The sequence below is a fragment of the Acromyrmex echinatior genome, chromosome 17, assembly GCF_024713525.1.
Source record: "Acromyrmex echinatior isolate Ae372 chromosome 17, ASM2471352v2, whole genome shotgun sequence".
NCBI classification, from domain to species: Eukaryota; Metazoa; Arthropoda; class Insecta; order Hymenoptera; family Formicidae; genus Acromyrmex; species Acromyrmex echinatior.
Window position 1 is genome coordinate 754,775 of NC_141868.1, and position 25,852 is coordinate 780,626.

At 29.7% G+C, this 25,852-nt stretch overlaps 1 protein-coding gene across 1 annotated transcript; it reads left to right on the forward strand.

The window, feature by feature from the left end:
- Positions 1–24,602, forward strand: LOC105152098 (trehalase). The gene is made up of 9 exons (XM_011066187.2): positions 1–349; positions 5,900–6,016; positions 11,604–11,905; positions 13,263–13,441; positions 13,622–13,803; positions 15,345–15,591; positions 15,968–16,208; positions 17,375–17,574; positions 21,896–24,602. The coding sequence occupies exons 1-9, from the start codon at positions 240–242 to the stop codon at positions 22,055–22,057; spliced, it is 1,740 nt and encodes a 579-aa protein (XP_011064489.2). The 5' UTR covers positions 1–239; the 3' UTR covers positions 22,058–24,602.
- Positions 24,603–25,852: the final 1,250 nt, after the last annotated feature.

Sequence of the window (25,852 nt, forward strand, 5' to 3'; positions counted from 1 at the left end):
ACTTGCCTTCGCCGAACAGGCGTTATCGGCGAACTCACGCTCGTGCGACGCAGATATAACCGATCAGCAAGTACGCGCTCGGTTATATCGTCTGAGATACGGGGGCAGGAACTTATTTGATTTTTCACTGACGTTGATCACGCGCGCACTTTTACGAGATCAACGGATCTCGTTCGCCTTGCCGTACGCGATCGACGAGTATTAAACCTGCGTATTGGATTGAATACTTACAACAGAACATGATCGTCGCGGTTCTAGTAATCTTCCTTGTAATCAGCCTGAACAATGCGGCCTCGATTGCGCACGTCGACCGCACCACCTATCCTGGACCGGTGGATCTTTGTGACAGGTGAGTAAAAAGCAGGAGCTGCGCATAATCAAAAAAATAGGAAACAGGAAATAGAAAATAAGAATTTCAATCTATCAGAAACTGTGTATTCTACAGTACATGGTTTCTGAAAGGAAATTCTTATTCTCTGTTCCTTTTATTCTGCGCAGCCTTTCACAGACTTCTATACTGAAAAAAGAATTTATGAAATTTGAATAAATATTTATTTAGATAGTACACCAATGGGATCATTTACTTATAGTAAATAAATATTTGTTTAATTAAAAAAATTATACTTAATTTAGTTTAAGTTTTAAATCGAATAAACATTTATTTTTTGTAAGCAAATGGTTCCATTGATACTATCTAAACAAATATTTATTTAAATTTTTTGAAAATTTTTTTCCGTGATATACTAGAGCGCTAACTCTCCCGTATAGGATGTCCTATATCTATGGCATCATCTCTCGTGAGCAGATAAAGCGTACAAAACTAAATCAAAAAGTTCTTTACCATTTTGCAATTTTCATAATAGTTAACAAGATATTAATTTTTAAAAATTTCCCAATAAATGCGTCCGGTCTATCACTAAATACAAGCACGCAGCGTAATACGATCGTTTAACATAAGAAGATATTTTCTTTCGTTGTTCGTGCGTAGCCCAGACCGTTTGTAATAAACAACTTTCTGCATGTCCAGTATCGACGGTGAGCGGTCCTATCCCGTCGCGCGTTTGTATTTGACAGTAGACCGTAATATTCAACGATTTTTAAAAAATCGTTGAATTATCTTGTTCCCGTGGGAAATTTACTTTAGAAAACTTAGAAAAAATACTCTTAAAACTTACTACACACAGAGAAAACCTAGGAAATATGAAACATATGGACACTTTAAACTTTTCTTTAAAGTAACTTTAAAATTTGCTTAAAGAAAAGAATTGAAACACATCGTATATAGTCTCGAGTAAAAGATTGGAATATTATCGTGTGTATTAATTCTTAAATTAACCATCGTCGCAAATCCATAAATCATTTTATGTAATGACGTATTTTCGCGCGACTAACTAAAAGTTAAGAGTTAATAAATATTCTCGGAAAGTATTTCATTTATTTAATATTTACCTAAGGAACACATAAAAGACGACAAAAAATCAAATTATTTTGATCTTTAAAATCAATGAATAATCAAATTATGTAATCATTTATAACATCAAAATACATCATTTTGATTTTTTCTTGACTTGGTGTGTTTTTTTGGTACTTACTTTGATTTAATAAATAAATATGAAAGAAATGCTAATTAAATCAAATTAATGATTTTCGTATATCAAATAAATATTGTATATAATTACATTTAGTAAATATTCAATTTTTAATTCTATTCAAATAAATATGTATTAAAATTTATAATACATTTTTCTCCAGTGTAAATTTGACTGAAATTTCATTATTTGCTTTATCGATCGTTTGTTCAATCAATTACTTCCATACGAACATATTGATCTTTCATATGTAGAATATTACACTTTCGGCATTTTTCCTCCTTTTTCATCCTGTTTCTTAGAAATTTATCCAAAGGAAGTTTTACCATTTTCTGTCTTGTAAATGTTTCATGTTTATTTTTTAATATTTCTTTTCTCTCTCTCTCCCTCTCTCTCTCTCTCTCTCTCTCTTTTTCTCTTTCTCTTTCTCTTTTATTAGAAAGTTTTTAAAAACATTTTGATAGAAAATAGATATACAAACATTCAGTCAACACATATGAACGTTTACAAAAATTAATGTTGATGTTACCAAAAATAATCTTGTCCGAATAAGTTTTTTCAAGAGTTTTCTCTTCTTCGGCAAACTTTTATAATCACACAAAGAAATATGCTCACGTCAAAATTGTTTCAAAGTTATTTATAAACAGAAAGAAAGATTTGCTAAAATATCTAAAATTTGGATAAATCAGATCTGGAAATAACTAATTACTTAAAACATACTTAACAAACATAACTTTGTTACACTATCAAAATTATTATGTATAGAATGCTCAAACATAATGCCGCAAGTAATTTCAACATTCTAGTAATAAGAGAGTACACCTACATAATTATTTTTATGGTCAAACATAATTATTTTCACATCTGTATCTAACTCTAGATACTTTAGCAAAATCGTGCATTTATGAGATATATATTTTTAAATGACAAAGTAAATGTGGATTTGGCACGAGTTCATACAAAGTAATCTTGGTACTATTGAAGCTTTTGCAGTCACTTGGACCATTTACCAATCCTTCATTCGGCAGTCAGGTCATTTGTAGTAGAATGAAACTTTCGCCATTGTTTCGAGGACACAATTACACTTCTCGCCAGAATACTTATCGCTACAAGAGATAACTTCTTGATGAATGTTTGTATAATTCTCTGATATGTACTTTTGTATCATCTGCGAGTTTCGACACAACATAAAATTGCTTTTGTTACTGTTTATAATTATTTATAGTTTGGTCAGCAGATAAGGGAAAATTTACATACTTTGTTAAGGATCACCGTTTCTTCTTTATGGAATTAAGCTAGTTTAGTTGAAGTTTCCCGAAGTAGAAACTGAGAAGATTAATTAAGAGAAAAATAAATTACAAGTTCCATTAATTGATTAGTCTCTTGGCTATAAGATAATGTAAAATTAATTGTCAAAGATAATATAAAACACGCACATTAGAGTACAATAATATAAAATTAATTAATTATATCCACTACAGTATATAATAAATAAAGGAAGTCCAAATGTATTCTTTATATTGTATTGTACAAATTTTATTTTTTTAGCAGCATTTTTAGTTACATTATAACAGATGAGGAAAATGGATTTGCGTCGCTTTCAACTTTTAAGAAACTTGATTGTTTAATATTATTGCATTCTATAATTTCTCCTGTTCTATACTACTATTTGACTTTTCAAGAAAAGTCATAGCCATAGATACAAAAACAGCATTCTATTTGAACATGATCTTCTAAATATTCTAATTCTAAGACAGAAACGTTAATGAATAAGTTCGAAACTAAGTGATTAAAGCCTTTCAAACGTAGAATTTGAATTAACTTCTTATTTTAAAACTGAAAAATTTAATATTATTTTGATGTTTAACTACTTCAAAGATAACAAAACAAATAAACATTTATATTTACTTTATCTTAAGAAAGCATTTACACTCACATTTGTGACTTCACGTCGAATAAAATCATTATCAATTTGAAAAATTAAGGTACTGTGATAACCGTTTATTTGTAATTTGATAACGTTCTTATTCGTTCGCACTTAAAAAATTAAATAATCGATAAAATCGAAAATTATTTGTTTTACTTCCATTCGATTACATGAAATTTTTTATAGTTTATTAATGGCTTATCGATTAACAACAATATAAATTTTCATTATATATGCAGAAGTTTTAGATTTTTTTTTTAATTTTCTTTCGTTTACATGTAATGTTATTACTTTCTTTTATTTTTTCGACTAAATCGTATAATTGATAATAATAATTTTTTAAATTTGAAAAATAAAATTGAAAAAACAATTACGAAAATCTTCGAGGTCATGAAAATTGCTTAAACCCGAATAAACCAAGACCGATAAAAGTTTGAATGCTAAAATAAAAAACGGAGATCATACTCATTGCATTTTTGATTTCTCAAGGCATAACAAGGAATTTGTTCTTGCACCGTTATGAATTCCCATTTCTATCTGAATGTATTGGATCATCTTTGCAAAAGGATTCAACGAGTTCGACGAGATCAATGAAAGGAAAGAGATTTTTTGCTATACGACAACGCGCCTGGAACGTGACCCAATTTTTAGCACAAAAACAAATTCTTATGCTTCACTAGCCTTTATATTCACCTGATTTAGCTCTGTGTGACTTTTTTCTGTTTCTTCAACTCAAGTTGCACATAAAGGAAGAACACTATAACAATTCAAAGGACATGTGAGATGTGAGAATTAAAGAGAATTTTAAAAAAAACTTACAAAAAAATTTTCAAAAGTTATATGAACGTTGTAATCGTTGCTCTCTAAATCTTTTTTAGCCAGTCTTTTCATTCTTTTTCAAGAATGAACACTCTTTTTGAAGAGTGAAAACTTTTTACTCTTGAACAAGAATGGCAGATTTTTTACCCTTTTTTTAAAGTAAGATTTCATTCTTTTGGATTCACTAAAAGAATAAAATATCAATCTATTTTTTGAAATGAGACTTTATTCCTTAGAGTGACTTTCACTCTAAAAAAGTGAAATCTCACTCCAAAAGAATGAAATTTATGATACAATACATGGTCATAATAACGAAATTTGAACAGCTGTAGCACTCGATTCATTTCACAAAGTTGTACATGGAACTTTTTAATCCTTTTTTGATGTCCTATAATTTTAGTTATGTCTCAGTACTGTTCAGCCCAAACTGGGCATAATCCTTGTTAAACTTATGTTAAACTTATTTGAGATTATTTATATGACAATTCGGAGGAAAGGAATTAACAGCTAAGGATCGAAAAAATTCTCAAACTGATTAAAAAAATTAAAATTTTACTTATTGTTAGAAAATTTAAACGTTTAATACTGTTGTTACATTAAATTGTTAACTTTGCCAAAAAATAAGTCAAATAGAAATAATTAACTGTATCTACAATTAATTACTGATTGAAGATATACTAATAGCGATTTTAATTTAATCCTGAATATACACAATGATTTTTTGGACCTTTATTACACACGCTGTGAATCTTTTGTGTCCTGTTTTTGTTAATAACTTTTGTTAATAATTTTTGAACAAATAGTGACCGTCACCTAAAACTTTTTGAAGGTCACTTAAAGTTATGACCTTGACAACATATGTCAAGGTCAAGGTCATCGAAGAGGTATCTCCTAATGTGAAAAAATACCAATAATAAAAATAGTTTTATATCCAAGAAGTGTAGGAAAATTAGATTTTTTTACATTATATCATTTCCTTTTATAAGTTGAATTTTCGCTAGAACCACGCTAGAATACCATGCTAGAATACCACGTTAGAACTTATCATGATGAACTTATCATATATGCATTTGTTTAAGCGTATGATTGCAAATATAAAGCACAATACAATTCACATGAGTGTTCTCAACGAAGCATATAATATGAGATAGGTTCCGTATTGTGCGCACGGTGCTTTTGTGAAAGGCAAAATTTTATAATTTATCATTCCTCTGAGTTTAAGTAATCAAAGATATTGGTTTATTTCTTCATCCTAAGTTATCTCTAACTATTTGTGTTGTGAAATAAATTGTCTATGTATGTATGAGATGTAATGATTAATTCGCCTCCATGGGAATTATTCTGTAGGCTTTTCAATAACAATGACTGTTTTGATTTGTTACTATCCGCAATTCCATTGACACAGTTGAATAAGTTCGAAAAAATCTATTAATTTAACATTAGTCACTGTCGAACATACTACATTACGCATTGGAAATATCGCCGCGTAAAAATATTGAATTTTTACTTAATCGTTAATGTTTGATAATTGCAGTTATCGTTACATTTCTGTATTGATTTTCAGCCAAGTTTACTGTGAAGGGCCTCTGTTACATACGGTCCAGCTTGCTGGAATTTTTAATGACAGCAAAACCTTTGTGGATCTTTACCAGTTACACGATCCAAATGTGACCATCGAAAAGTAAGTTGATGTCTCGATAAAAACAAGAAAATTGAAACGTATGAAACTTAATATCTCTTTCTCTCTTTTAAAAAATGATGAAGAACATTATTTCTGTCGTTCCGTATGTCTTTCTCAATGCACTCAGTCTATTTCCTTTTACGGATAATTGTATAAAAGTAAGATAAATATTTATTTTTACACAGCCCGCTCTAAATGACTTCCGAGTAACCTTGATATTGACCATTAAGAAGGTCAAGATCATTTACCTTTCGCGAGACTCTCTCGCTACTTGTTAAAAAGTTACTAATAATAAATTTTTCACGTGGGTTTTCGACTTTCTACATAAAACGAGATCCACTCCACCTGCCTGTCTATACTGCGTCCACGGCAGTGAGCTTTATACATACTGGAGACTGGAGTGAGCCTTCCCTATACTAATGGCGGTGGAGGGGAAGATGGGGCAGCCGACTGTGCGAGAGTGACAGCTACGCATGTTGGGTAAAGACCCTCTAATCAGAGTCATGACACGAGACGATTTTAACCGACTTTTGTATGCAGGGTAGTAATTTTAACAAAATCGATAACAGAGAGAGAAATATATTAGTATCTCTCTGTCTAACCTTAACGCGTTTCTAATGTACTTGCGCTGACGGTAACTGACAAAACACTCGTAACATTGTATTTTCTATATTTTGTATTGAAAGTTATTAAAGAAAGTTATTAAAAATGGTTGGATGCAGCCCCATTTTGTAATAATTCAGTAGCCAAAGGCTACATACTAAAAGCATTTCTTTGAAATTGCGAACGTTTATGGGCGAAAAATGTTGGTGAAAGATGTTGGGGAAATGTTGTGAAAAATTGGATGCTTGTAACAGCAAATTCTTTTCTTGCATGCATTATTTCGACATATAATGTAAGAAATATATTTGTTAATGCCTTTAAAATAATTTATTTTAATTACTGTTGAAATTTAAGAGTAACATGAATGTAGATATTCAAATATATAGGCGGGAATTGTTAAAACATGCTGGACCAATCAAAATGCGACAAAACGCGGCAATCATGTCGCGAGAGGGTCTCTAAGGATACCTACCCAACACACATGGCTGTCACTCTGGACATATGCGTCCTCAAATGAGGATGTGTCTCTCTGATTCATTGAGATTCACACGAGTGACGCGCGCACATATGAATCTCGCTATCATCTCGCATGCGTGCGGCATTCATAGCAGCGGTAGCGGCTATATTAATGTCTGCATCATAGAGGGAGGAAGGGCAAGAAAGAGACGTTATTATTATTATTATTATTATTATTATTACTATATTTTGGATCATACCCTCTTTAAAAAAAGGATACCCATGCTACAGCCTGTTCTACAAATAGGACTGTAAGCCATAAGTCGTAAGAAATTAATCAATCACAGTCGGATATGAGAAAAATGCGTACATGCATGATACGCTTAACGTGTTGCATAAATGCGATTCATTGCGCTCGCACACATGCCCCCATCACATGTGCGAGCAGTATGATAATAGCATGGTGTGCGCACGGCGTGATACGCACGGCGTGATTGCATAATGCAATTCATTGCGCTCACACTTATGCCCCCATCACGTCCGCGCCGTGCGAATAATCCGCGGCGTGCGTGCATGATGATATCATTATGCGGGCATTTTGTTATCCGAGAGGCTAATGGTCTGTTTCTGTTCCTGCACTAGGCTGCTCTAGAATTCTCTTTCTCGCTTTCGACAAATATCAAACGTATATCGCACTTTAAGTTCTAAAAGTATACTAGTTCAGCTACAGAAAAGAGACCTTAAGATTGCTCGAGAGTACACACTGCTCAAGAGTACATATATGAGCTTTATGACGCAACTTAGACAGTAACAGCTGAAACTCATATAGGATGTGTCTTTTTGATTAACCAAAATGGTTAGCCAATCTGTGTATAAAAGATATTTGTGATTGTTGCAGTGCACGCGCATGATAAGGGAGATATATGTTAACTCATGTTCAATTTTAATCATTTTTTTATTATATTTGTCACAAATAAATTAATTGGTTTTTATATTTATATCGTGTATATACATGTCTTTGCTTCGTGCTTAGTGATATATTACTTAATGCTTGTAATAATCTTTATATGGTTAGATTACAAAAAGAATAAAAAGAAAAAATGATATATGGCTTAAAAGTTTTTGCAAATTTCATTCAGCCCGTTAAAAACAATGATAGCAGTAGATGATGATACGATGATACAATTATATATTTTGTAACGCTTTGTATTTTAATTCTAAATCCGGTAAAAATTGGATCTAGTGCCAAAATTGCAATCTCATATTGATTGCTCTGAGTCGGACGAAAATTTACTTATGTGACATCTGCATATAAAAAAATCCTTTAGATATTTGTAAAAATGTATATTTAATCAAAATAAATGTCCTTTTTTATCTTAATAAACATTGTTTTACAATAAGTGATACTTTTTTTTTATAATGCGTACTCTTGAGAACATAATTATTCAAGAGTATGTATTTTTATCTTCTTACAATTAGTAAAATTAATCTCCTGTAAAAATGAGTATTATTGTATATCTGATCAAAATTTTAATTCAAATTATTGTATAAGGAATAATTTAAGCATTTTGTTCAAATTCGGATTTATATAAGTTATATAAGTTATATAGCATGAAGAAAAAAGTGCGTACTGCTAGATGGTCTTATTCTACATTTTAATATATTTCAATATATTTTTTCAACAAAGAGAGAAGAGTTCCATAATTTAAATAAATAAATTTTAAAATAATTCTCCCTTTTTTCTTTCATTAATTTATTCCTAAAACGTCAAAAATGGTTGGATAATAATATCAAAAGTAATACATTTGTTTATAATTTAAAAATAATTTATAAGAAGCAAGCAGTGAAACAAAGGCAGCATAATCTGGATAATTAAAGAAAAAAATATCGAAAATAAAATCGAAAATCTTAATGCGATATTACTAATAATAATTAATATAATTTTTATAAATGAAAGATTTTTGTTATAAATGTATTAAAACAATAGGGGGGCTATTTCACTCATTTGTACTTTAGATATAAAAAAGTTATTTTTTTCCTCTCGCTTCCTCTCTTTCTCCCTCCCCCCCTCCTCTCTCTCTCTCTCTCTCTCTCCTAATAGTAATATATTTTTTTCTGTTTAAAATTAATTGCGAAATAATCAATAATAATGTAGCGGAATGAAAGAATTCCATTTCGAAATACAAAAGCATACCTACATATTATAATTTCGATGTGTCTTTGATCTATAATTTTACGCTTACTTGACGCTCGATCTTCATATTGTTATCTTCGATAAACATGTCATTTCGATTGAAAGAGCATGAGAGTGTCATTTTAAGCCCACTTAACACAAGACAATTATGATGAAAATCTTAATTGCGTCAATGGCAGATGAAAGCAAAATACCCGTAGATTTATTTCCTAAAATCAAACTCGTACATAAAATAGTGATCGTTTATATAGATATAAGATTATATCAGCGATACTTTAATTAAATGATACTCACACCGAAAACAGATATCGTAGCTGCATAATAATCTTTATACTTTATTATCAATTGAAAGTGAATTTTGAACCAATCCTAATTAACGTATTTAGTGATTAACTAAAGTAATATCTACAATATCTTGTTAACATGTGTGTGTAGATAAAATAATTAGATAAGCAATAGATAAAATTGATCTTTCACTATGAATCAAGACTAACAAATTATATCATTCGAAATTTTGCCATAAGTAGTTCTACCGGCTAAATTAAATTATCAATTAATTTAACAATAAACTAGCATTATTTACACAAAAATTTCAATGAAATAATATTTAAAAACTTTTGGTAAAATTCACTTTTTATCTTATCATAACATTTTTCTCTTGATTTTTAAGCTTTATACGAACACTATAAGATACGAACTTCGCACTTTTACACGAGCGTGGTCGATTCGTGATGATCGCGATGATCAGATTTCTTAATGGACACTTTTCGCTAATAAATCTATTGACTTTACATGCAGTGAGCTCCACGTTAAATCGTCTGTTTCTGTGTAGACGTATATACATATATATATTTATATATATAATACACTATTACATAATCCTGTAATCTCATATAATATTCCGCATATCATATATATATATATATATATATATATATATATATAGTATACATTATTATTATTATTATTATTATTATTATTATTATTATTATTATTATTATTATTATTATTATTATTATTAAGGTTCACAGAGACCCTTTTCCACATTTCTGAAAAGGCAATATAGTATACGAAATCACGTGTAAAGATGTGATGCTTCCTGTGTCGGACAGACGAACAGACAATTAAAGACAAGAATTTCAAAATATTAATATCATATACATTGGAACTGCTTTCTGTTATAACCAATCATAGAATGCAATATAATTATAATTGAGATAACATTAAGATCTTAGATTTAGATGAAGAACCTTTTTAATCTCTGACATTAATATTGAAAAACAAATTAACAGACACAGAGTCTTTATAAAGCGTATACCGATAATCAACAGTATTTGACTTTGTAGTATCATTAGTCTTTTATCTATTCAGTCAGTGTTTGTCCATTGTCGTTTTCACTTATATTTAATTTAATTTATTATATTTTATTTAAGTCTTTATATTTAATTTTATTCTCTGGCTAAAGACAATAATTTATTATACAATTTTTCATCATTTTTTATTTTTTACATTATTACTTTTTATTATTACACTGATTGATTTATTGATTTAACTAATTAACTCATTAACGCGTCTGTTATATTTCATCGACTACAATTTGTCCACTGGTAAGTTTTTACCAGAGTAAGAATTGAATCTGCTACTTCTTAGATAAAAAAATTTGTTCTTAAATTTTTATTCGTTAGCACAGATTTCTCCACACTTCTCCAACCATTATGTGAGCAGTTCTCATTACTCTGGGAATAACTTAACCAAAAGCGTTTTACTTTAAGAAGATGAAGTTTTATTATGTAATTTATAGGTCTTTTCTGAAGAGGACTCGATCACGTAGTCGAAACATGTCAAGATTTCTAATTTATAAGATATGAGGTTTGAACGATAATTCTATGTGAACAATTGAGAGAATATAATTTGTTTTACGCAACAAGTTGTACGATTGGCTCCTAAATACTCTGTCATTTTATATATTTTTAATTTTTGTTATTTAGAGCCTTTTATTATTTTTATTGTATTATTGTTGTCTTTTTTATTAGATATAGAACTTTTACATCAATTTGTTAAAATGCTTTGGCCAAAGTTTTAATGTCATATAATATTATACAATAACACAAAACATATGGTATACGAAATTATAAATAGAATTGTTTATAGAATTATAACACTTTATAGAATTATTAAAATTTAATTTAAATTATAAAATGAGTTTTATATAGAAGGATTTTATTACAATACAGAAAACTTTTAAAATCACTCGTAAATCCAGAGAAGGAGAAAGAATATACTAGGTGCACTATAAGTGCGTTAGAGCTAATTATTTAATTCGATTTGTATTAGCTTCAACGTTTTGATGAAGGATACCAGCAACTCTCCTAATCGTACCGAGGTAGCTACGTTCGTCGCGGAAAACTTTGCTATGCGGAACGAACTGGATAATTCGACATTGCCGGACTGGAAGGAAAATCCTCGTATTTTAAAGTCCATCAAGGATCTCCAGTATCGCAAATGGGCAAAACATTTGAACTACATTTGGAAGACTCTGGCAAGAAAGATAAATAACGATTTAGTGGTCAATCCGCAGCGGCACAGTTTGATCTACGTAAATAACACTTTTGTCATTCCCGGTGGACGATTTAAAGGTAATTTTCCATATGCAAATTAAAATTTATTTTTCAATTTTTTAAAGTCAACAAGCCAACGTTTAATTATTTTAATAAGATATCTCAGTCAAATGAAATGATTGTTTTTAGCGAATTTAGCCGAACCTGATTTACATCCTTGAAACATTTTTATTGACTTGCATATTTCCATGGATATTAAAAGCATTTAACTTTGCTCTTTTATATTCTTAACTTTATAACTTCTTTAGATTGCATGCATAAAAATTTCTTATTTTATGAACTTTAAAAAAATTGCGTCTGTAAAAACTTTTCTATTCTTGATAGCGATAATGTTGATAATTTTTGTGACAACTCAGCTATTTTTGTTGATTTGCGTTGGTAGTAGCAAAAGAAGTGGTTTACTTTTTATAAAAATTATTATATATCATGTATGTATATATACATATATGTATATATATATATTAGGTGTTGGAATTAATTCGTAGCGTTTTACAAGTGATGGGAAGTACTTTCATTAATGTATTTTTTAATGCTCATGTGAAATAAATAACATTCTTTCATTAAAAACGCTACGAATTAATTCCAACACCTAATATATATATATTTATTTATTTATTTATTTATATTGTGCACTAATGCTATAGACATTTCTTAGTGAAAACTTTAAATATTGAAGAGATTTACTATTACAGAGAAAACGCTTTCGCTTTTGACTATAACCAAAAGAATTATAATTTGAAATTAACACGTTCTGTACTACGTGGGTCACGCTTGGCTTACGAAAAAGTTGAATTATTGCAAAATTGTAAATAATATAAAACTGCTACATATTATTTAATAATGGTAACTTTCTAGTCTTTACTTATATTTCTAAAGTTTTAATTTTAATTTTTATTAAGAAAGATTGTTTAAAAATAAAGCGGTATATCGGTGACGTTTCTGTAATTATAAAATAATTTTTAATACATATTATATATACATAAAAACATAATCATGATTCAATGCAATATTGATTCTATTACATCTCTTTATTTATATCTAATAATAACATTTGTAACTCTTTAACTATTATGAAATACTTGTTATTTAATAAATAAATAATTAATACAAATCAAAACATCGATAATTCACACGACATAATGGTCAAGTTTTAATCAAGAGACACGGTCTCGTAAAATTAACACGACATGCAATGTATTAGGGGACAAATATCTTCCTTGTGATATGAATTGGGTATGTAGTTTTCAAACTTATTTGATCGGAGACCATTATGCGTGTTGCTTCTACATAATATTCAATAAATTAAAAAATTTCAATGTTGTACAAAAAGAAGAGAGAAGAAGTTTATGAAATGAAAGATCAAATTTTGCTATAGAGTTTTATTACTGGGATAGCTACTGGATAATCGAGGGACTCTTGTTATGCGACATGCACGTAACCGTTAAAGGAATGATCGAGAATTTCCTCTCTATGGTAGAGAGATACGGTTTCGTACCGAATGGTGGCAGAGTTTATTACTTATCGCGAAGTCAACCGCCCTTATTAATACCAATGGTACGTGCTACCGGACAATGTCCAAGTTTCTGCCTTTATTGTAAAGCGTTCAAGTCTTGTATTTTATATAGAGATCCTTCCTAACAAATCTTCTATGTATAATCTACTATCTCTTTGTTTCGAAGAATTTCTTAAAGAACTCAGAATCTATTTTGCCTTAACGATGCGAATGTTTTTTAGGTCGCAAAATATTATGACTACACGAAAAATCACAAATTTCTGAAGAAAAATATAGCAATCCTTGAAAAGGAGTTTGAATATTGGCATAGCAAAAAGACGGTAGATGTAAGGAAGAATGGTAAAACCTATAAAATGGCGCATTACGTGGTAAACAGCCGTGGACCTCGACCAGAAAGCTACAAGTAAGTTCTTTTCGTAAAAAATATTGTTACAAAGATATCATTAAGAAGTTTCCCGGATAAACGTATAATTGTTGGAGAAAAAATTCGAAAACAACAAATTTTTAATATAATTTTATTAGGGATGCAATGGATATCTAGCAACTATTCAGTTTCCGGTCTATCCGGTCAGTTTTGTTTACAATTACACTAAGTAAATGACTTTACAATATAAGGAATAATAATGAAAACTGAAAAGATTAGACAGACCTTTTTGCATTAGACATATTAAAAGCGTATGACATATTAAAAGCAAAGGTATAGTATAATAAACATTCATTCTTATTTTTAATCACAATGCAGTTTAATATCTAATTCTTATATCTGTTTCTATCACTGTAGTAATTTTAATCCCAGTTTTTTTATAACTCGCTCTTTATTCTTTTCTAATTCTTAGAATTTAGGAAAAGATAAAAAGAATGTTAAATCAAGATTAAAGTTAATATAAATTAGTGAAAACAAGCATTAGTATTTTTTTTTAATTTATATGATAACTTTTTTTTCTCTTGCTGATTTGAAAATCCTTTTTCAGAATTAAAGTATACGCATTAATGTACGTGTTTGTGAGGTGGAGTCTATGCCGAGAATGACAAAAATTTCAAAATTAAGATCTTGTTTACCACTTCTTAGTCCAATATGACGCTCCAGAGTTGTCATATCGTGACAACATTTGCTTCATATAAAAGCTATGTATCTGTACTTACGAAATAGTAATCCACAGATTAGTAGTTTGCATGAAGAAACAGTTATTAAAATATGGAGTTATTAAAATTGGACTTAGACATCCTAATTAAAATATCTAATTAAAACGTAATTGTTATACAAAAATTTATATGTATGTATGGCGTACGTGAGTGAATTGTTGATGTAGTGATGTCAATGACACGTAAATTGTCTGTGTGTAAGTGCTATTTTTAATATGACTAATCGTCTTTAGGATCCCCTTAAATTGCCTGATTTTAGTATTTGGTAGGCCGCAGCACAGACTTTTGCATAACGCATAATGCATAGTGCATAAGAGAATCAGCCAATCAGAATTCTTCCTTTCCTTCCAGTTAATGGAAAAGAAGAGCTTTGATTGGTTGATTCTCTTATGCACTATACGTTATGCGTGAATCTGTGCTGCGGCCTTTTGTCAGCTCTCATGTTGCGGCAGCACTAACTGTCGTCTTTTGTAAACAAAACTGACCGGATAGGCCGGAAACTGGATAGTTGCCGGATATCTGTTGCATCTCTAATAAAACATTTTCCTGTATCAACAGCGCCAGAATAAATGTCTTTTTTCACAAAGTTATTCCAAGTTCTCTTAAAATATCCTATCCACATTATCATTAAGATTAGCATCTTTTAGTTCTCAATTGAGAAGCAGCACATAACAAACGATACCGTAGTTTGTTTTATACAGAATTCATTTTGATACCTGCATCGATCACAGCAGATCTTTCATTATCATTTTAATTATAAAAGGTTAGTACGTAAGAACAAATGTGTGCATGTTCTTACAGGGAGGATTATCAGTTGGTTCAGCAAGTACTGGAGCAGGAACGTGAGTCGATTTACAACGACTTGAAAGCCGCAGCAGAGAGTGGCTGGGACTTCTCCTACAGATGGTGCATACGGACTAACAAGAACGCCAATCTTAGTCTCGTTAACGTCTCCACAAGTGACATCATACCCGTCGATTTGAATGCGATGTTGCAGCGGAATGCCAAGATGCTCGCCCGCTTTCACGTTATTCTGGGCAACGTGAAGGTAAGCCTTTTGCTACATCTAGGCCAGTCGTCAGAAATGAAAATGGCGGCGAAAAAGGAAGAAATTATAAACAGATGTTTTCTTGTTGTAATCGACAGTTTGAAGTATAAAAAAAATTAAATTAGAAAGAAAAGTGGCATAAGATAAATTAAAGTAAACATCTTACCTGAAAAAATGAATCTAAATTGAACTCCATACGATTAATACTTCCAGAGATATCGAGCTTCAAAAATAGGCACTTCTTTCAGATAAGATATCTACCATTTAGATAAATGGCGTAATATCGTTTATATTTTTGTTCCAAATCGTTTATTATTGCGTTACATTATGGCGTCCACATGCCGTCGTTGCCATTTTCTCCTCTTTCTTATTTTAGAAAAATTGGCATTACGCCCAGATTGCCATGGAATATCAAGCTGCCATTGACAACGTGTTGTGGAATGAGGATGAGGGAATCTGGCTCGATTACGACATGAGAAATAAGCAGTCCAGGAATATATTCTACTCTTCGAATCTGTCGCCTCTGTACACCATGAGCTACGATTGGAATAAGAGAAATAAATATGCATTGCGATCCGTTTCTTATATTAAAAGAAACAAAATCGATTTGTATTTTGGTAAGTAGAGTCCTTCTAAGTAAATGACGAAATGTTTTCTTTTCCTTCTTTCAACATAAAATCTCAAATGCACGCAGTGACTATGAATCAGATTGAAATCAATAATTTGATTGAATGCATATATTTTATTATCTCGTTAATTCGCGTAGTCGGTATTTTAATTCTTTTTCAAAATTCTTATTGAAGATCCTGCTAATCGAACACAAGTATTGTATAATAGTATTAAATCTCTTTCTGTCAAAAATTATTATTCCTCGAAAAAAATAATAATTGGTTTTTTTTTCGAAGAGTCATTTTTGACAGAAAGAGAATTAAATTTTTAAAAAATTAAAAATTAAAAATTGAAACTCAAATGATACAGTCTTAACTAATCAAGATATATATTAAGAGTAAAACCTACTTTATTATTACCTATCTTTATTATTTAACTCTAATTATATGTATCTCATTCGTATAAAAGGGTAGGTATTATAACATTTAGCGTCAAGTTAAATTTCATAAAATTTTGTGTATCATTCGTGTAAAAGATTAATTTTTTAAAAAAGGTAAAGAAAGGCGCTAAAAATATACGTGGTAGGTACCATTTAGATTATATTCTTTTTTATTTGGTATGGTTGATATGAGATTTAACTTGGCACCAGTTGTTGATATCTTTTACAAATGATACATATAATTAAATTTAAGTACAATTATAAATAACAAAGGTGATGCCACTTGGGTTTTACTTTTTAATTTAATAGAATTTAACTTAGTTAGGACTGTATCATTTAGGTTTAAATTTTTAATTTGGTACATTAGATTATTTCAAAGTCATATTATTCGATGCTATCAGATATTTATTACTTTGGTTGTTTGATATTTCTTATACACATTGCAAATTTTTAAATTACAATATTTTTTTATAAGCTAGATTTTAAGCTAGCTTTTATAAAAATTTACCAAATGTTGTCTCGCTCAAAAGAAAAATATTTGGATAAAAATCAGCTAAGTCAGAAATCGAACACAATCATTGAGGTGCAAAGGGGGTAAGATAAAACGTACTTTCGCTTGGTGACTTTGATTTTAATCTCTCGGGTTCGATCATCTCGAATCAAGGCGCAAAATCATCAATTGCGTAAAAAAAACAAACATTAACGTAAGAAAACGATACGCTTGTCTGATCACAGGTGGCACGCCATCCTCCATAAACTATACCGGCGAACAATGGGACTTCCCAAACGCGTGGCCGCCATTGCAATCTTTCCTGATTCTGGGTCTCTATCAAACTCAAGTAAAACAAGCGGTCGACTTGGCCAAGACACTGGCCGACAGATGGCTCAAATCAAATTATCTCGGTTACGACGAATATGGCAAGATGTTCGAAAAGGTAAGCCCATTTTTCTGATGTTAGATCAATCCTTCGGTGGCGTACCAAAAGATTAAAGGAAAACATTTCTTGTGCTGACAAATCGCGACTGATGTTCTATACAACTACTTGCGTTAGAACTATATTAAATCTCTCAAGCAGAATGATAGATTCTACAATATATCGATGCATCAGATCTGTTTTATTCCTGCACAAGAACTTTCTGTCTCACATTGGCTTTCGCCAAATGTCAAACATATAATATCGATCTCATTTCAAGTCCAAAAGCGTATATTAGTTTAGACACAGATAACAGATATAGTTCGAAGATGTGTTCTTCAAAATATATAAATGAATTTAATTCCTATAAAAAAAGTAGTTCTTTTATAAAAAAAAGGAAAGAAAAGATTATATATATAATAAGATATAAAATAAGATATAAACCCATGAATAAACTAATGAATTGGATTGGATAAACGTATGAATTAAGTTTTCGAAACCGCGTTATCTCTCTCCGCAAAAAAGCGTATTGAATTTTGTAGAGACTGAATATACTGAATCTGTTTTTATACGTCTAGATAAATATAATAATGTGAACTCTAGTGGGTTTATATACATAGATTCATATAGATTCGGAAATGAAAATATGCGGAAGTTTGTGATCCTAGAAAGTGATGTATCATTGGAAAACACGCACCTTTTTTAATGATCATTGCTGAGATTGGCAACTAGCAGTTGGTGAGTCTCCCTTGTTAGATAATTCTTCAATACTGCACGTTAAATTCGAACGAATTAGTCGCACATTCATTGCGTTGAATTGAGTAAGATGCCAAAAGTAAATTAGCAATATATGATTACGATTCAATCGGATTGGTCACGCGTTTCATTTTTATGCACATTGGATGAGATATAGAAAGCAAATAATTAATCCATAATTACCTGGTTCAAGCGGATTACAGATAGAAAAATTCAAAAACTTAATTCAATATCGCTTCAACATAATAATTAATAATAATTTTCAACATTTTTCAATAATTTTTCGTTTGCCAGGAAAGTACAAATTAATATATTTTTATATTTATATGTTTATGTATCTGTTATTATTTTTATATTTTTTTATTTATTATCTATTGTAATCATAATATTTTTTATTTCCACATTTTATTATTTGACTTAATATTTTTGTTCTTTATATTTATTTAACTTATAATATAGGTATTATATTGCACATCCATCTCTCGCAATATAAAATCTCTTTTTTATATTTTTTTATTATTTTATTTTATTTGGTTTAATACTTTTGTTTTTCATGTTTATTTAACTTATAATAGTTACAGCCCACTTGATGCTACAATGCTTAATTTGAAGCATTTTTTTATTTATCAATTAATAAAATTTTTTCTTCCGATGGTCAATCAAATACTTTGAAGCATTTATAATGCCAAGTGAATTACGCACTCAATATATTATTTCAAAGTTAATTTCACATTCACCTCTCGCAATATAAAGGTCTCTTTTATTTATTCAAAATTTACTTTGTTAGTAAATAGGCGTTCAAATATTAATATATACGTAGCTGATATCAATGATAAAAATACTAGTGCAAATAATATTTAACATGGACGCAATAACAAAGCACTATTTTTACTATTATAAATACTACTTTAGTCCCGGTACTGTCTGTAGCATCTTCTCGTGTTTCTTTTTGATACGGAAACTTGATGAGGTATATTTCGGAAGAGTCTTGAATTTCGATATGAGGTGAGAGATAGTCGCTCGGACGTGTCTAGCACAAGGGTGACCTCGTCTCTTTTCCTTTGTCATTCCACGTACCTTGCTGCCCTACTGGAACGCGGACAGAAACGAGAGAAGGATGAAAAGCCATCGAGAAATATTGTCCGAGGTACATACATATATGTGGCGCGTGTATGTGACTCGTTCTAATCCGTCTGTTTTGTTTTGCCACCCTTTGTTTATGGAGAGGAAAATACGGTTGCGTGCAGGAATGGTACGACGAGGGAAGCGTTTCTCAGCGAGAAGATATTTTATACATTACCAATCTCTCGAAAAAAGAGGAAAATACTGTCTCTATCGATGCTCGTGCATATTGAGAAGAAAATGTCCGTAATAGCCAATATTAGATAGAATGAAAGAACGAGAATTTTCTTGCTTTTTAAATTACACATCGTCGTCTCTGCACAGCGTTTCTATTTACTTTTCATCAAACTTATTTTATTATTGAATTTATTTAACCGCAAAGAGATCAGCTGTATTAAATTATCGATGCTTGATATTATAATATATCATAAATAATTATATAACATTTATTATTATATTTTACAATCTGGAATAGTTAAATTTACTAAAAATAGTAAATTTGAGAATCTTCCTTCTTTCAAATTATATTTATAAACACATTACACAATATACAAGAATATTTACTTTTCATCGTGCCATTTTAATTATTGAATTTATCTTGGAATTTATTTAATTGTAAAGATCGACTGTATATTATTGATGCCCAAGGCAATTATAGTAATTTCCTACGCTAAAACATTCAATAATTATATAATTTGCCAAAAATTGTGTTTGATAATCCTCCTTCCTTTTTTCAATTATTATAATAATTTTTACAAGTATCTCTAGGTATGAGAGAGAGGATATTTGCTTTCTCGATTAAACTCATTTTATTATTAAATTTACTTAATTATAATTAAATATCGGCCGTATTAAAATATTGATTTTCCATATAGCAAATATGCTAATTGAGGGAGCCCATACAACTGATCTTGATCTTGACATATGTTGTCAAGGTCATGATCCTGAATGACCTTTAACAGGTTTCAGTTGTTGCTCGTTATTCATTAAAAAAAAATTAACAAAGTTGTGCTATGTAAAACAAAATTTTTCTGTTTTAAAATAAATTTTCTGCTTTAAAAACAAAAATTTTCTTTTTTAAAAACACTTCTTATATAATTTTTTATTTTAAAGAGAATTTATTTTTAAAGCAGAAAATTTGTAATTTTGTAACGACTTTTCATTCGAAGCAACATCCACCCCCACCCTCCCCTACAATCTCTTCCCTACTACGAGGCTAAGACTTTTTCGTGTGAATGGATCTTGTTTGGTATAGAAAGTCAGACTCTTAATAAATAGGAGGGGGAAGGAGGTGAAGCTGGTTTTGCATGCAAAATCATACATCCTGAGGCAGGGGAGAGATAGGGTAGACTTCACTTCGCGTGAAAAACCATTACATACGTAGGGGAGGGTATATAATAGTTTTTAATATTGTATCTATGTGGTAGAAATAAGACGTTATTTTTTTTCTCATGTCTGTACATCATAATTTAGGAAGTAACGATTAACACATCTGGCATAGCCGCATTATAATAACGCAACTATTCAATAAAACTAATTTAATAGCGTAATTTAAGCCATGATATAAGATACAATTATTACGAGTGTCATTTATAGAGAATGGTGGGTGAAATTTACACTTCGATACTTTGTACAGATTACATCTTGTCGATACTGGTGTATCAATAACGAGCTGTCGCAGGAAATAGCCAGTCCATTTTGTTGAACAAACATGCTCAATCGATTCAATTAAAGTTTCTTGCGCTTGCCTCATTCTGAAGATGAGAAAGGATCTTCGATCTGAAGGTATTCCGTCTCTTGCGAGATTTTACGCGTTGACGTAAGAGAATTGAAATTACATTTTCCATTTGCAAAACTGATTATTTGTCGAGCTCGAGTTAATTCTCTTTTATTAGCTTTATAGAAAAATTCAATGTGAGCAAGATTTCATGGACTGTAAAGTGTTAATAATCGTCGCTCAGATACGTATCAACTTTACAGTTTACGAAATCTTACCCATGTTGATTTTTTTTTGCGTCAATGGCTTTGCATTTTGGCTCTAGAACTGAAATTAAGGCAGGAAATTAATCTAATGACACAATTAAAAATGCTGTTCAATTGAAATTTACATGTAATTTTAATTAATATCGAGAAATCTTAAAACAAAATATTCCTTTACATCAGAACGAACATTTCGAAGAATATTCGCTCCACTCTCAACGAGCTCTCAATCGCTCAGACGACGACACTATAAGTATCATTTAACTAACTAAGGAAAGTTCATCCAAGTTCTCTCGCGATCGGGAGAAATTAGATTTCCACTGCAAGTATCCCTCAACGCGTATTAACTCGCTGCCATGACGGAAACCACGGAGGAAGTGATAATTTAGAATGCGAGTCTTGATTACTTTCGCACGATGCGACGGATTTGTTTTGTGAATCAAAAACGCCCGATTACACGAAGTAATTAATCTTTGAATTTCAGTATAACGCCATGCATCCAGGCGAAGGTGGCGGTGGCGGCGAATATAACGTACAGGACGGTTTCGGATGGACGAATGGCATTGTCTTCGAGTTGTTCCGCCTCTTTCCGAACGTGGAATCTGTGGATAACATCAAATACGACAGCAACGGTATTGATAGATAATATACGGATAGATTAGTAGCTAATTGATTTCGAAGTTGATTTAGAAGTCTAACCTGTTTCTTTCCAAAATTGAAAATAAATGGATTAAGAGAGAAATTGATACTTGATTGTAACGCTAATTTTTTTAAATTAAATTCTTATACAAAAAGAACTATTTTGCTAAAGTATTTAAAAATTTAGATAGATTCAGATCTGAAAATAATTTTTAATGGAATTATCAAAATAATTATGGAGGAATATAATTATGTAGGAAACACAACGCATGATGAAGAACGTTGCTGAATATAAAATTTTTATATTTTAGCATTCAACTGGAACGTTTCATATAATTATTTTAATAGTCAGAATTATTATATATAATAAAATTATTTTCAGATCTCTCTGGTGAACATTTTTCTCGGATCTTTTGATATAATTTTTCATATTTTTTTATATAAATTTGGAATTTTCAGAATATCTGAGTAATTTTTTTTAGAAAATTTCTCCAGTTTTTTATACAAATTGAAACACTTTTCAAGAAGTGTCGAGAAAGTCTGTATTTTGTCTATAGAATTCTTCATATTGAAGATGTGAATTCTGAAATATTCTGTAAAATTTCTTATTCTAAAAATTTCTGACGAAATCTTATAAAATTTAAAACAGTTTAACGCATTTTTTTCAAAAAATTATATTTTCTCATCTTAAAAATTATATTATCAAAAATTTTAGAATATTTCAGAATTCGCATATATAACAAGTTCTAAAATGTAAATTTTCTTATTATTTCTGAAAAGTGTTCCAATTCATATAAAAATTCTGAGAAAAATTTTCACCAGGACTGTATTTAAATTTTGATTACTCCAATAAAATTATGATGTATGTGTAATCTTTAAAATTAAAAATCGATCAGAGCACATTTTCCTTACATATGTTAATATAGCGTCCCTTTTATTACAGATATTTTTATTTACTGATTGTAAATAAAAATATTATCTTATCATCTTATTTCATAAAATTTTTCTTGCAATAGAATCTGTTTCTTCCACAATAATGTTAGAAATACAGTATTTGTTTTTTTGATTTGCAAACATTTAACAAAATTTATAAATCTTTGAGCAGTAAAATTAATCATCTACGGAATCATTTGTTAAAAGAAAATATAATGTTGACTTACATAAAAGCAATTACTAAACAATTCAAACTAGATTGTTAAAATTTTATCTTATGACAAACAATTACATCATAAAAATTATTTAATACATATAAGAATATAGCGGGATTTAGGTATTATATATTTTTAAACGTTTAATCATAAGCGTAGACAATGCGGAGAATCATCTTGAATCATCTAGTCCACAAGAAAAACTAGGGTAATAAATAAAGATATCAACTGTACCCTTATCGCAGAGTATTCTCGTACTTTAAATTATGTGAGCTCCATAAAGTACTCAGATCGACGCAGAAGAATTATAACTTTATTTTATTTTTTAATTTTCTCTCTACTGTGGAGTATATAAAATTGGAACGCAGAGATATATGTTGAACATTACTACGTACCACGTAGGTATAACAATTTGGAAGGACCTCGTTTGCCTACAAATTGATTGCCTACAACATCGTTTGCCTACATCACATTTGCCAATATTCGTTTTTGCGCACAAATATAAAATTAAAAGAAAAAGGCACGTTTACGTGCACAAACTGCATTGCATACATAATATTATTATAAATAAAAATTTCAGAGGCGAAGTCACATTTGCTTGATAATATTCTTGACTTCACATTTGCTTATACGTTTATTTACTTTCACTATTGCCTACAAATCGATTGCATACAAACATTATTCTCTGCTTTAGAAACACAAATTCTCTGCTTTAAAACACAAATTTTCTGTTTTATAAACATATACTATTTTCTTATGTAATTTAAATGCTTGTAGGCACACACACAAAAATCGAGCTGTAGGTAATAATATTATGTGTGCCGTTTACGCGCAATAATGTCATGTCGTGTATCAATAAACGTATCTTTTTCTTTTAATTTTATATATTTTGCACAACAGTGCATATAAGCAATCGAGCTGCAAACAACAATTTTTGTGCGCAATTAATGAACTGTTGGCAATGATGTAGGCAAACGATATTATAGGTAATCAATTTGTAAGCAAAAGGAGCCTTCTCTAACAATTTATATCGTTTGATTAAAGTTGAGGATTTTCACTCTTATATCGAATTTCGAATTGTTACTGTTAATTTATCCTGTTTGTCACATGCGACCAAAAATTCTTTTTTCCGAAACCAGCTGAAATAAGTTATGATTACGCAAGAAATTTTGAATGAGTGAAACGTTGAAATGTTGAAAATTGTAAAATTGTATACATTACTATTTCTTTACAGTTAATGTTACGCTCGAGTATCTATAACACATTTTTTTTATGTTGAGTTAATTATACCGTTTCGTTAATTCTCTGTTTTGCAGTAAAATAAATAACCTGTTGAATCGCATTTATATCGTACATTAATGTAACAAATTGTTGAATAAATGGATGACGCATACGTGCAATGATTTTGCTATGTATATATTTACTTTCTTCTAAAGGCATTTTTAAGGTTTTCTTTATATTGTCATTATATTTAATCAATCTGTACATGATTACACTAAATAAATAAAAAGAATTGAATATGGTAAGTAAATATACTCACCCATAAATATAGATCATTGAATCGATACAGTGACTTATATATTTTATAAATAAATATAGATAAATAAGGTTTTAATAAGGATCATTAGTTACCTAATTCATATCAATTATCTAATTCACTTATTAAATCATATCTCATCAATTTTTTTATTACTATTATTACAAACAAAATCTAATAATAAAATAAAATAAATAAGAAAAATGTAAAAATATAAACAAAAAATTTTTCAGATTACATTTTAATTTATACACGATGCAAATATTTAAAAAAGATAAAATTTATGTAATTTTTAACTAATTCATATAGCCAAATATACAAAAATTCCTGATATAATAACTGCGGTTTTATTCTGCATTGTAGTGTTTTTATATTTTTATATAAAATTTCATAAATAAATAATTTGATAAATAAATAAGCACTAGTGAATAATAATGTAAATATAAAATATTTTATAGTAATCCTACGTACGAACCGTGTCTTCAAGGAACAGTCAAAATTTCAAAGTTTCCCTTTGTATTTTGTTACATAAAAAAAAATATAATATCTGAGTTTAGAATACAAAGTAAAGATGTAAAACAATAAAAGAAATTTTTTTTCGATTTTTCACAACTAATTTAGGAGAAATATGGTACAAGCATAAACAACTCACGGTTTACACAACATTAGTGAAAAACAGTGATTCACACACAGGGTTAAATTTGCTTTTTAGCGGACTTATTGCAAAATTTTATATTTATATTATCCAACTACAGTACTTATTTATTTATCAAATACTTATTATGTTATTTAATATTTTGAGGACTATTTAATTTATATACCTACTCATAAATGATAAATAAAATATATATACTGTATGAGATAAGCATGATAATAACATTCTCAATCATACATCTTATTATTTTTATTTGCTAATTTATAATTTTTATAAGAAATATACATTTTTGGAAATCTTCAGACATGATTTAGAAAACCGGTTACTTATACCGGTCACTACCGCTCACGTCACCGTGGCTTCATGCGGAATTATTTCATGGATTAAAACTACGTGAAACTTAATAAGCTTTTCGCAAGGGATTAGCCTCATTTTCTCGTCTTTTTTTACACAGAATACCCA

What these genes read in the sequence shown, in the direction of transcription:
- LOC105152098 (XM_011066187.2), top strand. Translation starts at nt 240, where the DNA reads ATGATCGTCGCGGTTCTAGTAATCTTCCTTGTAATCAGCCTGAACAAT. An exon ending in CCGGTGGATCTTTGTGACAG is followed by an intron (nt 350 to 5,899) that starts GTGAGTAAAAAG and finishes ATTGATTTTCAG; the next exon opens with CCAAGTTTACTGTGAAGGGC. An exon ending in CGCCCTTATTAATACCAATG is followed by an intron (nt 13,442 to 13,621) that starts GTACGTGCTACC and finishes AATGTTTTTTAG; the next exon opens with GTCGCAAAATATTATGACTA.